The sequence below is a fragment of the Syngnathus acus genome, chromosome 22 (genome assembly GCF_901709675.1).
Source record: "Syngnathus acus chromosome 22, fSynAcu1.2, whole genome shotgun sequence".
Lineage (NCBI taxonomy): Eukaryota > Metazoa > Chordata > Actinopteri > Syngnathiformes > Syngnathidae > Syngnathus > Syngnathus acus.
This window is the reverse complement of record NC_051106.1, coordinates 3,606,487-3,623,229: the sequence shown is the minus strand read 5'-3', so window position 1 is coordinate 3,623,229 and position 16,743 is coordinate 3,606,487. Positions and strand designations below refer to the sequence as shown.

Here is a 16,743-nt window from a genome sequence, read left to right as displayed (position 1 = left end):
AATAAATCCTGTGTACAATTGGCTGTCTCTTTCTGCCACGAACATTTTCCCCGCAAAACTTAGTGGCGCAGCAGCTATACTGTGGCTGTTTTGAATTTTTTACTGCCACTATAATGCCGAAGCGTGGATACCCTTTTACGGAAACCTTCTCGTCCCAATACAAAATACATATTAGGCAGCATGAGCTGAGTAATTCCAGTGTGTTGGGGAACAAGTACAGAAAAGAAATATACGGTAAGTGCGTGTTCGGTGACGTTCTTTGACATTAGCTAAAGTTAGCCTGTTTGTGCTAAATTGCTAACTTAAATCTTCCATACCATAATAATTTATTTACGACTATAGCAGTCGTATTTGGATCACAATTGACCCTCGTGTTGCTTGGCTGTCTTCTGATCTAAGTAAAGTGGGCATTGTGGTAGTCGTAGTTCAGTAAGACACCCTAGCGGTGAGAAAAGTATCCAACACATTGTTTACCTCATCCGGGCTAGGGGTGTTTTCGGCTTATTTCCCGTAGTTTTGTTCACAGAGAAGACCAAGAACTTACTTTTTAATGGTGCCAAGGCTGTGGTGGGCACTGTATGGCCCCGTGGAGAGAAGATCGGCGACGCCTGTTCATCTGGAGAAGGAACTGCTGAAAGCAGCCAGACTCTCTTAAGAGGGCAGACTTTGATAGGATTTGACGGAAGACTGACTAAAGCACCCAGAACGCAAGGTGAGTTATTGATGTGATGTGGGCTGCAGCACTGACATTATTACGTGTCAAACAAAATGATGTATTTGCCGTTCAATTAGCAGCCTGACATCTAAACTGTTATTTTCTGAACTGATGTGTAAAGTGGTTTAAATCTATGGTATGCGGCCTTTGTCTTTTCCTGGTAGTCCAATTTTGAGAAATTGTGTTTGTCTTTTACTTGGAGCAAATTCCCACTGCATTATCTTTACAACCATGTTTCCTTTTTATTTCCAGGGTCACCTCCAACTGGCTGCTGCGTTTGCCAGAAGAGCACATCATGTCGGACATCTTGTTCCCAGTGCGAGCGACTCACCTGTTCCTCCTGCAGCCGACAGTGTTCAAACTGCTCAAGCCTCTGCTGTTCTGTCTGCACCGTCATAGAGTGGGTCCCATTTTGTTTTACGTTCTAAGTACTACTATTGAACACAAATAGCCCTTCCCATAAGATATTATAAAGTGTGGCATGAGCATTGTCGTTGAGGCACAGGCTGAAATTGCGGGCGTATGTGCCAAAATCATACTTCTTGAGCAACTTTTTTTGATGAGTAATGCAGCAAAATTTGTAATATTACTGGAAGATTCCACCACACCCAAACTGTAAACACAATAGGTGTGTGTGCACCTCACGCCTAATGAAGTGAGCAGCTATTCAGATTCTAGAGTGTGACTGCTCCTTGTAGTATTTTTTTAAATTTCGAAATATTTCTTTCTTTGCCTTTTCCGTGCATGCCCCTTAACGAGTGTGTATCACAGTGACAATTAGAATTGAGTAAAGTAGAAGAGAGGAGATGCAAGATCACTCTTGGATCTGTCCTCCATGTTTATACTCTATTTAAATTAATCCAGTTAATCTCAATTAAGCATTATCTTAATGTGTTTTTATCTTTTTCCCTCCGCAGCTACAGTGGACGTTATGATGAAGTTGTCTGTTGCAGTTGTTCCCCGTAATGGAAATCCAACTCATATGTGATGAGTTTATGCTTGAATACACAGTATCCTCACTAAATGAAATACTTAGACGGCATTTTTTTAACCATAATCGTCATTTTTTTCTTATGAACTATGTATGTATAGAGATATATTTAAATAAACTTGAACGTTTTCATACCATATTGACTGTGTTCGGGGCTTTTTTTTTTGGGTCACTTAAAATATTAGATACAGTATTGAGCCTGGTCAGTCTCCAGACCAACACAACTAGAGAAATTGGAAGTAGCTTGTCGTTTTCTAGTGGTATAGTTAAGTAGTTGTGTAATATGGCCAGCAGGTGGCAGCATAGTATAAGAACTTGGTAGGACGACACGTTCTTGCCTTCCCCCAAAATATTGCCTTGGGAGAAAGTTGTCATTCCTCAAGGTAACAGGAATTCCGGTCTACCCTGCCTACTCTGACCCTTAATTGTGTGTGCTAGCAATGTTTTTAATAAAATAAGCACAGCCAGAGGTTTTACAAAACTCACAAAACTGCTTGTGGACAGGCTAGAATATTATTCCTGCTGGACATGAGCTTTTGGTGCAATCATCACTTTCTAGTGTTTTGGCACCAATCCAAGTCCAGTACAAAAACCAAAACATTTCCTCTTTCTGGGGAAAATGTTAGCACTGCCCCCCCTCGCTGAAGATGGCTACTCTCAGGGTCACACATTGTACACTGAGTAATTGTTCTTAGTTGCAAGTCCAAGGCACTGCTTTATAGGAACCGGTCACATGACCCGGTGTAATGGATATTAGCTCGGATGAGTGCACTTCCTGGAGCTTATTGCAAATGTGCGTATGATCTGTTGAGTCACATCCCTTGTTCTGTGGGTCTGTTGTAGGCTCGGGCCTTTTTGGGAGCTCTGCGGTTGGTCCATTTGAGTTCCGGCTCAGAGGACAGACCCTTGTTGGCAAAGTGAGGTGACATGTTGTACGTATAATTTTTGATAAGGCTTGAAAGAAATCACATCTGCACATTAGATACTGGACTGTAGTTTTTTTTCTTCTTTTGATGAGACTATTCAAACAAGAATATTCCTTATCCTGTCGTGTGGCTCTATTCACTTCTATGATGATTTAATACAATTTGAAGATTCAGCTCAAGATATTTTATGATGATGACCGTTGGCTATACAGCTGGAACTTGTCTTGTGAATGATGTATCACTGACTTGGCTACTCAGTGTAACAGTTCCATCTCCAGTTCTATGAACATTAATATATTTAAATATTTTTTTTTTCTTCACTATCTTTCATTGTACCTTTCAGTAATGCAAAAGAGACAAAAATGTGACATACATATAGTATCTCTCTCCTGGTTGCTCAGTATAATACGGCCAAAAACAAAACAACAACAAAGCGTCAACCTGATAAAAGAAGAATTTACACCACAGTCAGCTGTCTTTAGTATTAATGTGAGTCTTCCCAGGGACAAGCAAGCAATAATGCGCTCTCTGCAGAGTCACCACTGTGTCATCAGAGTTAAAGTGCCGGTCAGAGACTGGATGTGGCCCCCTGGCTGTACTTTGCCCAGGTCTAATTTAAACGGTAGTGGCAGTTATGATGAATACATATATGCAGTTTGTGCATGACACAAAGGCAATTGTTTTGTTTATTTGGTATTACTTAAAAAACAATTAAACACAACTGTTAAGCAGTATCACTCAAGAAAGCTTGATGATCATTGTTTTACAAAGTAAGATATTTGCAAATATCTTATTTTTGATTAAACGCAATATATAAATCACTCTGCTTTCATCAAGGACTAGACAAATTGGACAATTATTACTTTTGAGATCTTGAAGTCAGATTTGAATGAAACGATTACTCGATTATTATTATTATTTCGATGAGTTTCGATTAGTTTCATAATGTCTTCTGAATGCTATTATTAGATTCTAATCGAAATAATGATGACTAGATTATTCAAATATGAGGCAATTAAGGTGGTAATCGATTTGTTGTCGATTCATCGATTTATTTTGACACTTCTACTTATCACCTTTCAGAACTGGACGCTGATGGTTCCATTTCTTGTTAACTCCATTGTGATGTGATGAGTTTACAAGTCAATGCAGCTGTTACATTATCAGTGTGGATATATTCCACTACGTACGTGTGTGCCTGGGTGACTGCATAAAGAAAGGGGGCGGGGGGTCACATAAACACCCCCAACCCGCCAGGCAAGACCGACTGCAGGCAGCCAGCAGGAGCACGTGGCTTTGTCTTTCAGCTATTCTTTTTGGGGGGGGACCAGCTGTGGTCTGAGGCCAGCGTCAAGTCCGATGATGCTTCTTGCTATAAATACGAGTCAACGAGCGTGTGTAAGTGACAGCTGTACAGTGGAGCAAGGGCACGCTGTCTTGGTGCTGTCGCAGCGTTCCGCTCCTAAAAAGGAGAAGTAAGAGCACGTTTGTGCACTTAAAGTGCACTTAAAACAGGTGGAGAGCACACTGTGTGTCTGATAGTGTTCTGCCCTGCAATAGTATTGGGACGGCAAGGACGATAACTGCATCAAGCCTGCATCCCCAAACTGCCATTCTTTTTTTGTGGTGCTTTGTTTTGGGCCTGATTGCTTTGTTTGCTGTTTAGAGTCCTTATCTTATTGCATGATGAAAGATTTCTTGATTTTTTTGATTGCATCTATCTTTAAGTTGGCAGGTAGAATGTTTTGTTCAGTCATGTGCAACTTACATCAATGAAGATTAGAGATCCTGTCACAGAAGAAGTTATACATTAGCGTCATTGAGTCTCATGGATGAGCTTGCACTGTGTTTTGGGATCTTTTTTGAAGTTGTGGCCTTTCTGTAAATTTGATGAATGTTAAGTTATTTCTCATCAGTTCATGTAACCTTACCCCAGAATTCTTTTAGATCACAGGTGTCAAACTCAAGGCCCGGGGGCCAGATACGGCCCGCTACATCATTTTATGTGGCCCACGAAGACAAATTGTGCATCAAATTTTTGTCATTACTAGAATTGCAAATTGTCTTCACTTTTAATATCTTTTTCTTTTTTAAATATTTGACCAGTTTTTACTTGTCTGATTTGAAAATGAGTTGTCAGTTTGTTTTGTAGCTTTTACTGGATATAATATGAGGTGCTCATACATTTATTTGAGTTGACAGTCTTCGAAAGAAGCTAGGACTACAATGCGGCCTGCGAAAAAAATGAGTTTGACACCCCTGTTTTAGGCTCATCTCAGGACTTTGAGCAACTTCCAACCTAGCTTTCCTATTTTTCATGCTAATGAGTAGTTTGCACCTCTTCGATACTTTTTCATGTTCCTGACTTTCACTCCTGCCCGCTGGTGGTTGTTGCTGATGTCACTCGCAGTTGTTTTAGAGTCTTTCTTTACATTTCTTAGAATATTTCTATTGTCAGCGGCTGTTGTTTTTCTTGCTCAAACCATTCAACATATGTTAGTACACAAGTGGTTTCTTTCTTCTTCGGGGTATTTCATGGTTGGATTGGCTAAGCTTCTGATTTTCCATCTTATCTCACTGTCACAATATTTTGTTTTCATGTGGTTATCAAGTTGGCTGCACCTCTAACTACTATGGTTAAAAAAATTCATACCAATGTGGGGGAAAATATTGAAAACATGAATTCAATTGTGTCAAAATGATGACATGCATTCACAATGTTATAGTGCATCCAAAAATACTGTCAAAATTCAGGATAAGCATTTAAATGAATGCTCAGGTGGGCTAACAAACTGTGTGTGTGTTTGGTTTGACTGTGCGAGTGTGATGCACACACACACACACTCACATACGTGAACGTGTTTGTGTGCCCTTTTCAAGTGTGACCACCTGTCTTTTGTTCCCGAATAAATAAATAAACACGGACCACACCAGCTGTCCCTGGCAGTCCGTCCCCTTAGAGGTCAAGGGCTCCCACCGCTGGCCTTGTTGAGAAAGTAGACACTTAGTACTTTCCTCTCAACTTCTCCCAAGTACCTCTACCCACACACACACACGCACACACACAAGCCAATGAGCCAGGCTTTGGTCAGGAATGTTTTATTACACCATGGCGTTAGACTGCACATATCCCGGCTCGTCATCCTGCAGCTAAGCTCTATCACATGGCCTCTTGCTTTCCATGTGAAATGTTTTTGCACCAGAAGAAATACGCACACACCACTCTGGATCCCGTCAGGCAGATGTTAGCAGATGCTGCTGCTGGTTGCTTTTATTCGTGCAGGTTGACAGCGGCCGTAGCTTTGCATCAGCTCTTATTTTTATTTACAGGCTGGCTGTTTATAAATGATCTTGGGAGCACATTTGTTGTCTTTATGCCCGAGCTGGCCGGCTATAGCGCCGCTATGTCGTCTGTTTGTGCACAAAGTACGTGGTGGGGAGCGGGGCCAGACAATAGCATGGCTGAGCGACTACCCACGCACACAATGGAGCGGAGGGATGAGGCCGAGAGTCTGGGGCCGCAGTTTTGGGGGCTGTGTGGAGGTGAAGGGGGGATGGGGGTAGTTCATACTGCCCGCTTGTCTGTATGCGGTTCCCAGAATGGGCACGCTGGGACTGGAAGGGGGGAGGGTGGTGGGAATCGCAGGCCATCCCCGCTGGGATCACACAGCAGAGCAGCTGGATTTCTTTCATAGTGCGTGAGAGAAATGATTGAAAAAGTTTTCCAAACTGGTAATTAGTTGATGTCCAAACAAGCGTCTCTACGCAGTTTAATTAATCATTGGAGTGGCGACAATGGGACCTCATCTTCATCAGTCTTGTCTTTGAGCTTAGTTTATGTTTATAGATTGGCAGTATTACCACATTGTGTTGTTTCTATATACACTGGAGAGTGAGCGCAAGTGCAGAACATACACACACTTTATGAGGGATACATTTTGGTCTTAATGTTTTACCGGTAGCAGTTGTAATGTGATACAAAGTTTTTATTTTGGAAATAAAACTGTTTAATATTCTCTACATGGCAATATCAATGTAACTGAAGGTCAGCTTTTTTTTTTTCAGGAGCAACAGACTGTGGGGAGTTCTCATACACAGCGTCAACGGTACATGGAGGAGAAAGGTAAAGATTTGCATATAAGAATGGTTGAAATTGTCTTAATGTACTTGCATATCGCGTTATTTGATGTGTGTATAAAAATGCTCTGCCGCAAGTAAAATAAAACAGTTTTGCATGCAAAAGTATATGCTGAAAAATAATGCTGTAGGTGTACTTGGCAAATGTCAGAATGCGACGGTATGATAACCTTAAGCAAAAATCGCGGCATTCCAATTACAGCTCTAAAATGTATTCTTTTTGAGAATGTGGGAAAATCACAAAATCACCTTTCCCCCTGTGGAACACTATTTTATTTTTAAACATAATATAAAATATTCGGTACATGAATAAATGTGTACCATTATTGCATCAGGCATCTAATGTGCAAGCTGTCAATCATCTTATTGCTTTTACTCTTAACAAAACAGTGTAATAACAAAGAGAGTGAAATCAATAAACTTCACACAGACAAAGTTGTTCCATTTAATTCTATGCATAGTCTTATAAAGACCTAAATCCAGATTGTCACATTTCCACGGCACACACACACACACACCTCGGTAAACACACACAAAACAAGTAAAATGCACAGTAAATTGCCTCAGTATCTAATCAAAGATTGTCCTCTAATCTCTACACCACTAACACTGAAGCAATTACTATAAAATATATGATTCTTATTAAAAAAAAAATTATATTAAATTCTAATGGCACTTCTACAATTTCAATTAAAAAGTTGTCCGTTTGACATTTAGCTGATGTAACCAAATGAAAAGTCAGAGGCTGCAAGAGAAACAAATGCAATAATAATAATAAATATTTCTTGTGATCTTACACAAATTCACAGTTGGAACCTGCAACAGAGGACACAAATCCAGTGTTTGATAATGGCCATTTCCTGACTTCAAAATCATACAGCGTGAGTTAGGCAAACATAGCCTTTTGTTTCCATGAAAAGACAACAATGAGAATCTCTGCAGTGACATGACCCAAGGAACTACTGGACACAAAAACAATCCCACAAATGCTTGTCCTCAATTTAACACCTCGTAAAATTTATTCACACAATGAAATAACATCCCCGGAACCTCTCACAAAGCAGCAAAAATTAAATGAATTTTACACGATGTGTTTTGAAAGAAAGAAATCAGTAGTTGTTGGGTTGTGTGAACTCGAGCAAGTGCACAAAGGACAATCAGGCGCCTCCAGATGCAACACCTATTTGTGTCGACAAGGCACGCTCGGTGAACATCCTGGGGCATTAAATAACTGCCATAAAAGAAATACACATCTTTACACTGTGTTAGTTTTTTTTTTTTTTTTGCCTTTGTACACATGTACATTCAAGAATCAGGAAACATCTGACCGAACGTGGAGCATTTTCTCGCCTGTATACATTATTAATGTTACACAAAAAGCACGTTAAGTGGAACCTTGAGTTACAAACATTCCTTTTTATGAACAATTTGGGTAACGTCCAATATGTTTGTTGCTGATGGATGATCTATATTGTGCTTTTTCTTGCACTGTGTAACCATTATTGGCAACATGCGTAACGCATAGCTGTCAAGTGTTGTTTTTTTTTTTTTTTAAATAACAGTGTTTTCACTTATTTCTATATTGTATTTATTTGTAACAACAGACGCATTAAAAAAATTGAAGTGGGTATAACTTAGTTATGGGGCTGGAACGGATTAATCATATTACTATTAATTTCACTGAAAAACATTACCTCAATATATGAACATTTCAAGGTTACAGGATTAATAGTTTGTAACTCGAGGTTTCACTGTACATGGAATAGTGGTGCTCATGAAAATGGTAACACTGAGGGAGTGTAAGACAGGTTGGATGCTTGAGCAGAATTCTGCTGCTAAACTGTTACAATTCTTTTGTTAAAAAAGTAGCAAAAACATACCAAGTGAAGTCTTGAAAGAGGGTCCAGTGTTAATGTTCACTTTTATGTTCAATAAGATCAATGTCACTCAACTGGTGGGTCACGACCCAAAATGAGATTGTGAACAGCAAGTAAATAAAAGTATATTTAAATATTTACTGCACAATCGATGCTAACCTTGATATCTTGACAGGCAGAAAAATCGGGAAAATATCAAAATTTTGTAGTGTAATTAATTTTAGCAAATTTTTAATTTGACATATTCAATGTTAGAACAGGGGCCATACATGGGTATCACTGTAGGTCTACGTGTTCATTGGGAACACGGGATGCAATGATAACTCGGATAATCTCTTTATAGGTGTGCAATCAAATCGCAACGGTCTCTCCCCTCAGTAGAACAATGAAGCATTTATCTAACTGCATGCTGTGCGGAGGGAGGGCTGGGGGGGGAGGGGGGGGCAGGACTTTGATGCCTCTAAACAATACACCTGTTTACAGTCTCCTTGGTTTCCCTTCGCCTAAATACATTTCTCACATTCCATTGCCTCCATTCAATACAGCAGAGCGCCAAGAGAAACGTGCACATGCCCCCACCCCTCAGCTCGAAGGGAGATACACAATGATCCCTTGAGAACTACCTGGGACTTGTGTGTGGATGTGGGGGCCGCGGGGGGGACAATGCTAGTATTGTCTCATTTCTATAGGTAGCCAACTCACTATGGGCTGTGCTTGTAGAAAAACTATTTCCTGTGGTAGAACAGCAGAGCTGAATGAAAATCCCGATTCTGATTTGCAGTCTGCTTACCTCTCGCCCCCCCTTCCACTCCCACCCCTGGGAAGACAATGCAGCCTTAATAAGACACCTGACCCACTCCACCCCATGGGTGTTATAAAAACACGCATAAATAGAATATATATTTACATTAAATATACAAATTGTGATAGCAGCCTAGGAAATAGTGTTGAAACTACTGGTTGTGCATGCTAAAAAAAAAACAAGTGCTTCTCTCGGTTCCGTGTGACTGACATTTCACTATTAAAGCACAATTACAGTAACTTGATTTGCACAGAGAGGAAAAAAAAAAAAAAAGAGATAGCCCCAAGACCAGTTAATAGTACCAACATTCGAGCTAATCAAAACACACCTACAGTAAACCCTGAACCAAACTAATAAATAAATTCCGATCAAGTCTTCTCAGGACAGATTAGACACAAAAAGAAACTATTTAGCAATGAGTTGAACTCCTTCCTGCCCACAACCTTGTTTTTTTTTTGTTTGTTTTTTAAATCGCTAAAGGCATCAACTTCAGTAGTAAAACATACAGTAAGAAACTACGGTGAGCACGAGAATGTTAATTTAAAAAGAAAGTATCTTTAGCGGTTGTGATTTTCCACCTGTCTCGTTCCGTCCCCGCACGGTGACTAAGTACTGCTTTGATTATACTGCTGCCATACCAGGAAATATCACACTCGTCTGCTGTTTGTCTTCTTCTACAATCAATAACATCATAAGAGCTTCATTTACATGGTTGGGTCACACACTTCTAAGGGCACTCGTGGATCAATTTGCATTCCAGCGCTGCCTATTACCATTGTTAGCCTCCGGTATGCGTGAGTGGATCTGACAAAAAGGCATGGCGATAGATCGCTCTTCAAGAAGTACACTAAAGAGGCACAAGTGTTACAGGCATCGACTCTAGCCTCTCCTTTGAATGTACATTTTTTAAGTAGCAATGAGGCCATTTCTTCAATTAGTTCACATTCATGATTTCAAAACAGGACAGGTGATTCTAAGGCAAAATACAATAATGTACATTATACTTTTGTCTTGTTTAATGTTGACCTATAAACAAAAACATCCATGAAAAGAAAATTCCAGTCGTTTAACTTCATTAGTTTTGCTGCCTCCAAATACTTGTTAAAAATACCCCAATAAATAATAATATTAAAGTAGGAAAACGGACGGTTCTGATCTCCTATGTGCACAAATAGTCGATTGTATAAACACACGTTAGCATCCTGTATTGTGCCCTCAGGATGCTTTTCGGCTCTTCAAATAGAGTCAACACACGGACACGAGACACAAACAAAGTGCATCATCTGCTTTGTTCAACTTGCACGCGGATGCCGTTTGCCAGTCTGGGCCAGTTGCTCCTAAAGTTGCTACGTCGAGAGAAATGCCAAAAGGAGTAGAATCCCAACTGCCAGTGTGTGAATACTAATTTGTGAGAAGACACACGGGGGTCGAGTCGGCACAGGTCGAGCGCTTTATCCGATGGCGAGCGTTTTAACAAGGCCACAGTGAAACTTCCTGATGTGGCGATACAAGTCCCCGGATTGGGTGAAGCGGCGCTCGCACCATTTACACGCGTGCGGCTTCTCCCGCGTGTGGACCACGGCGTGGCGACTCAAGTTGTGCGAGTACTGGAAGCTCTTGCCGCACTGGCCGCAGGTGTACGGCTTCTCGCCGGAGTGCGTGCGCTCGTGCCGCTTGAGGGTGTACATGCAGGAGAAGGTCTTGTTGCACTGCACGCAGGTGGGCACCGAGCCGTCGGGCGACAACTTGGAGCGGGCGCCGTCCTTCTCGCGGAAGTGCGAGCTGAGGTGCAGCTGCAGGACGTGGGGGCTGGGGAAGATTTTGCTGCACAGGGGGCACACGCACGCCTGTTGCCCGCCGGGCAAGAGCACACCGCTGGAGGTGGAGATGTCCGAAGAAGCCAAGTCGTCTTCCTCCTCCTCCTCGCTGTCCCCCGGCAGCCTCCCCTCCTCTCCTCCCCGCCGGGGGTGCCCTCCCTCCTCTGCCCGCAGGCCTCCCCTCCTCGTCCATCAGGTCTTCCTCCTGGGAGAGGAGGGCGGCGGTGGAGCCGTTGTTGCCTGGGAAGAGGGCAGCGAACCCTGTCACCACTGAGCTCCTGGCGCTATTCCCAAAGCGCTGGCTCTCGGGGCTCATGGGCTCACTGTCCTCCTGCTCTGACAGCAAGTCGTGTTCATCTTTAACAAGTGGCTCAGTGCCCTGCTGCTGGCTGTCGAGGGCCAGCTGTCCCGAGATGTAGGAGGCCTGTAAGGGATCTCTGGTAGACAGAGGCTTGAAAGACAAATCCAGAGCGCAGTCCATGTCATCCGAAGCCCGGGACCTCCGGGACAGTGATACGGTGGAACTACTGACATCAGCGTTTGTTTTTCCAGCTGTTTGGACGCAAGGCTCGCCCTCCGCTGACACATAATTGACACCTACAAGGTCCGGGGACCTGCCGGAGTGACCGTTTGCCTTCTGCCTGTTCCGCGCAGACCTTTCACAGTCGCTGACAGCCAGCCCCGCTTCGCCGCTGTCCGTGTCAAACTGTTCCGGCGGGGAGGGGGGCCCCGGGGGCCCCCGAGCCCGTCGCCTTCCGGGCTGCTTGTCACCGCGCGGCTCGCCGTCCGAGGAATTGTCCCGCTCCAAACAGCTGAGTCCGAAAGCCTCGCCCATCTTCTCGTCGAGCGGGGAGAGCTCCTTGTCTTTCAGCTTGCCTTTGCACACTTTGACGATGTCGTACATGTGGAGGTAGCTGGCTGCTGCCAGCACGTCCTCCACTGGAAGAGTGCTGAATTCCAACTTGCCCTCATACATAAATTCAAGCAGCAGACTGAAGGCCGGCGCTGTCACAATGTCACTGTTGAGATGCACAACGTCCCTTTTGTCAAGCTGGTCCCTGTAGAAGAGATGGAAGTACATGCTGCAGGAGGCCAGCACGGCTCTGTGCGCCTTGAAGCGAGCCTCCCCGACCAGAACGGTGCAGTCACACAGGAAACCTTGGTGACGCTGCTGACTCAAACACTGCAGCAACTGGCGGCTATGGTCTGGGAACTCCATTCTTCCCTCATAACCTGATGAAAAACAGGAAAAACAGGATGGTGGGTAAACAAATAGAAGCTACCAAGAGCAAAGCCTGGATTAAAAAACTTCAGGGCCAATGAGTCGGCCACGCACTTCTGCTTGCGTTAATAGACACAGAGGTTGGCATGACATTTTCACACACTTTAGGAATAAAACAGCCTTTAGGTTTAGCCGGAATAATAAAAATTGGGATTGAGTCTGTTTCAATTGAACCAAAACTTTAGTCATAACACAACAAATCTCTGTTCTCTGTTTAAGTTGTAACAAAAATGTTATATATGTGAAATTATTTCTGTCTAAACTAATTTCGCGGTACGTTACTTCCTTCCATTTTAAATTCAAAACTTCCCCTAAAAGAACACTTAATTTAGTGAATTTCCTGTGGAAATATCCAAAACATGGAAACAATTCAAGCATCACATCCTTATCGTTAATCACCATGAAACTTGATAAGTACAAATGTGAATCTGGAAAATCATTTTTTAAACAAGAAAAACACTCAACTGACCAGACTATTTTGCGATTAGAGTAAAGTTTTGCAAAGAAAGTCAAAGCATACCAACAAAAAAATATATATAAGCAGTTTTACATTGAAAACCACTGCAAAATCTTCTAGATAAATTGCAGTGCTATAAAGACCACATTAGCGCAAGTCTTACAACTTATGAACCCTTATTACACTGTTATAAACTTCATATAAGTAGGCTCACCCATTCTCCTGAATGATCTCCCCTCCTTGAGCTTCCAGAAAGATTTGTGCGTTTCGGAAGACGCACACAAACGCAGGGTTGTGTTTACAGAACAAGCAAGCGGGAGTAGAAATGATCGCACCCGTCCACCGGGCAAGGAGTGTAAAAAGGAGGAGGAAAAAAGGAGTGAGTAAACTGCTGCTCTGTTTGCTAATTACACTCCAAGCTGTGGAGTCAGCTGCTCTGACATCACCGCAATGGAAACGCTACCTCCAGCTGTGCTCCCCTTGTGCCATATGTTGCCTCTATGCTGTCCAAAAGCTCACCATTTTTATAACAAGAAAAGATCCCCGAAAGTGTAACAAGATCGCAGCCGCTCACTTTCAATCGATGGGTACCCACCGGATGAAAAAGAAGAAGAAAGTGTGTTACGGCGTTAGGATGAGAATTATATTTTGCACAAGGTAGTTAGTTACTAGGTTATTAAAAGTTTGACGCGTCCGATGAGGACATGAACGCAACACGCAATGAGGAAAAGTGCAAATGAGGCAGCACAGTATAGCATAAAAGTGTTTTAGGAGTCATTTAGAAGGAGACTTGGGGTGGGGGGGAACACTAAATGAACCGAGCCAAGCAGCGACTGGTCAACTTTCGCTTCCTTGCTCCGCTCTAACGCACCAAAAAAAAAAAACGCACTTACATTTATTTCCGCCTTCTCCGTTGTCCGTGTTCCTTTTCCCCACTTAGACAAGTCGACGTTCTATAATCATGATGTGCGGCCAGATGTTGGATTCCCTCTGGTCGGTTCTTCGAGGTTTCCGTCCAATGCCCGGCGAGGCAGCCTGCGCTCGCTGGTCTTGCTCGGCTGCTGGCTGGCTGGCTGCTGTGTGTGTCAACGAGCAGGTTGATCGTGTGGCCGCCAAGTCTCGCGACAGCGTCCGGCCCCCAGCTACAAACGTGTACTACTGCGAGAACGCACACAGCGGCAGCAAGTAGCAGAGGACCCCGGCTGCAACATCCATTGCTGCTGGAAACACCTGTCTGCTCAGTGCGCGGTCCTCCCTCCACACCCGAAAGCGGAGGGCTGGGGCTCAACAGTAGTGCATACAAGGAAGCGATTTTCTCTAGTGGTTCTCAAATTTATTGAACCAAGTGCCACCACAAGCAATATTTGGTTCGCCCAGTGGCACATCCAAAATAATTAACCAATATTAAAATATAGTGGCAGTGTTCATCACAACGAACATGTGATTTGATAAAAATATTTTCCACATAAACGTTTGATCAAACTGAGACCTGCAAATTTCAATTATTTAAGAAATTTGATATGCTTGCAAGGATGTTTTCTGGACACCTGCTGAATCTAACAACACCTCAACATAGTTGATGGTAGCCCAATAGCACTACCACCCAAAAAGGCTTTATTCACCCATTTAGATGCAATTCGTGTCTAGAAGGTTTCTAATAATGCTTAGAATGGATTATTGGTTTATTGCTGCCAAAATGTATATTTGTATTTGCTAAATCAATTTCTGCATGCCTGATGTAATGTTTTCCCTTTTGAATTCCAAACATGTCCATACTCTCATATGCTCATTGGGATGCAACTTCTATAAGTACATGTATTTTCTATTTAATTATCTGTCATTGTTTCAATAGAAATATTATGTATCAGAACTACCAGTGGTATCGGTTATTCGAGTTGACTACTCGTAATTGTATCCGTCTGAAAAAAGTGGTATTGAACATCCTAATTTGTTTATTCAAAGTATGAATGGCTCACGAAACAGTCCAGGTTGTACTCCGCCTCGCCCCCAGTCAGCTGGAATTAAAAAAAGAAACACACAAAACATTCTCTTTCATAGCTTCAAAACGGTCTTCCTTCCTTAGTTGGATTTATGAAATCTTAAATTTCCATTGTTAAATCAACCATCCCTCAAACTACAAAGATTTGCTTGTGGTTTTGAGATCATCGGTGGATGAAAGACAAACTTTATTGTCACAAAGAATTTGTTGCTTGAAAAGAATGATAAATCATGCATTGTAATTTGGACTGTCAGTCCTTTTGGGAACTTTAAAGGGCCGTTCTCTCTAATCCTGCTTCCAGTTGAGGAATTCCCTGGCACCGAATCACCCACTGGCTATGTTTTTCCTGGCTGTGATAGCCCAAACAGTCTTAAGACACAAGTGATGATTTATGCGGAGGGAGAAAAGTCTCAAATCTGCTTAACCTCTTGAGTAATTAAAATATTTTCCAGAGAGCAAAAGATGGCAGCGCAGGGGAGAAACAGTTGAGGTTGCAGCTGCTCATCTCGTGCGTCCCCCCCCCTCCTTTTCTTCTCCTCTTCCTCGTGCCCCTCTCTGAGCTCTCCCAACTGCCTCTGTCACCTTTGCCCTGTGTTCCAGCTGTCGTGTTTTGAAAGGACCATTTGCAGCTCCTCCTAGTGTTCTGACACAGGGGGGAATGAGAAATGTGACGGGACGCGACAGCCACCGGTCGTAAGGGGCCACCGAGTAGATTCATGCCAACTTTTTTTTTTTTTTATTCCATTTTTAGTCTGGCTGTGACGGGGTCAAAATGTGTGCATGATGGGAATCGACACGATTGAAGCATGGCATAAGACAAATGATATCTCCAAAAAATACATCATGGATGCAAGAAGCTTCGATGTAGATAAGAATAGGTCGCCGTGTGTTTTCATGGCCCTGGCAAACTTGGGCGCACAGCAAAGGAGGGGTGTGTGTTCACAGGGGCAAGACAAAGCAGTGGTTGTGCCCCGGGACTGTGGCCTCAGCATGGCGAAAGGTTCTCACACACAGTGAAAGATAGGGAAGGATGGAAAGAGAATGAGAGTGGGGGAGTAAGCAGAGAGAGAAAACACTTCCTGGAGGTTCATTCTTCCTCTCTGCAACCATCAATGGCATTCTCCCCCTGACCCACTCCTCTTGCGGACAAACAAAAGACCCCGCATTCCACTGGAGCCTGACCGGCCAAGCAACCAGCAGCCATCCAGCCACAGTGGAAGCACATCACTGACCTCACCAGTTCAGCGTCTCCTCATATAAGGACGGGCTTGAGCTGCGCTGTGGGGTTGAGGGGGGGCTTGTAATGCATCCTAATTTAAAATCCCACGGGAGAATTGGAATTGAAGTACTGCACAAGCTATTACAAACAGGCTGTAAGGTGGAAAACATCAGTCACTCCCAATCACACGAGATTAGGATACATGTCCAAACAGACGTCATTATGTACACCATCAAAATATAATGAGATCCAGGACATAGATATAGTACAATACAGTGCAGCATATCACATTGCTAGCACCATTTCTAATATTTTTCCTGTCTGTAGATAAATAAAACAATCCATCTAGCCATCTGTCTGCCTGTCTGTCTGCCTCTCTTTAGCTACTACACAGCCTTTCCCAACATCCCATTAAGTGATGTAATGTGTCACGTTTTACGTACTGCAGAATCAGATTGTTCTGGCTGACCCTTATTGAACTCGCCAAGTACGCAGTGCAACTCTAAATGCAGATCCTGTTA

At 42.9% G+C, this 16,743-nt stretch overlaps 2 protein-coding genes across 3 annotated transcripts; one reads left to right on the top strand and one right to left on the bottom strand.

Annotated features, from left to right (window-relative positions):
- Nucleotides 1-14,518, top strand: siva1 (SIVA1, apoptosis-inducing factor). Of its 2 annotated transcripts, none has more exons than XM_037242528.1 (4): nucleotides 1-234; nucleotides 527-712; nucleotides 968-1,115; nucleotides 1,633-1,845. In XM_037242528.1, the coding sequence occupies exons 1-4, from the start codon at nucleotides 114-116 to the stop codon at nucleotides 1,679-1,681; spliced, it is 504 nt and encodes a 167-aa protein (XP_037098423.1). In that variant the 5' UTR covers nucleotides 1-113; the 3' UTR covers nucleotides 1,682-1,845. The 2 variants fall into 2 exon arrangements, with proteins under 2 accessions (XP_037098423.1, XP_037098424.1); XM_037242529.1 differs by lacking the exons at nucleotides 527-712; nucleotides 968-1,115; nucleotides 1,633-1,845 and adding exons at nucleotides 2,550-2,623; nucleotides 6,698-6,755; nucleotides 13,945-14,518 and having other exon boundaries at nucleotides 10-234.
- Nucleotides 7,201-13,394, bottom strand: zbtb42 (zinc finger and BTB domain containing 42). The gene is given in 4 exon segments (XM_037242526.1): nucleotides 7,201-11,384; nucleotides 11,387-11,449; nucleotides 11,452-12,498; nucleotides 13,219-13,394. Coding segments are annotated over 4 exon segments (1,599 nt in total). The 5' UTR covers nucleotides 13,223-13,394; the 3' UTR covers nucleotides 7,201-10,899.
- Nucleotides 14,519-16,743: the final 2,225 nt, after the last annotated feature.

Coding starts and splice junctions, on each gene's coding strand:
- siva1 (XM_037242528.1), top strand. CDS start 114: ATGCCGAAGCGTGGATACCCTTTTACGGAAACCTTCTCGTCCCAATAC. Junction 235..526: donor GTACAGAAAAGAAATATACG/GTAAGTGCGTGT, acceptor TTTTGTTCACAG/AGAAGACCAAGAACTTACTT. Junction 1,116..1,632: donor TCTGTCTGCACCGTCATAGA/GTGGGTCCCATT, acceptor TTCCCTCCGCAG/CTACAGTGGACGTTATGATG.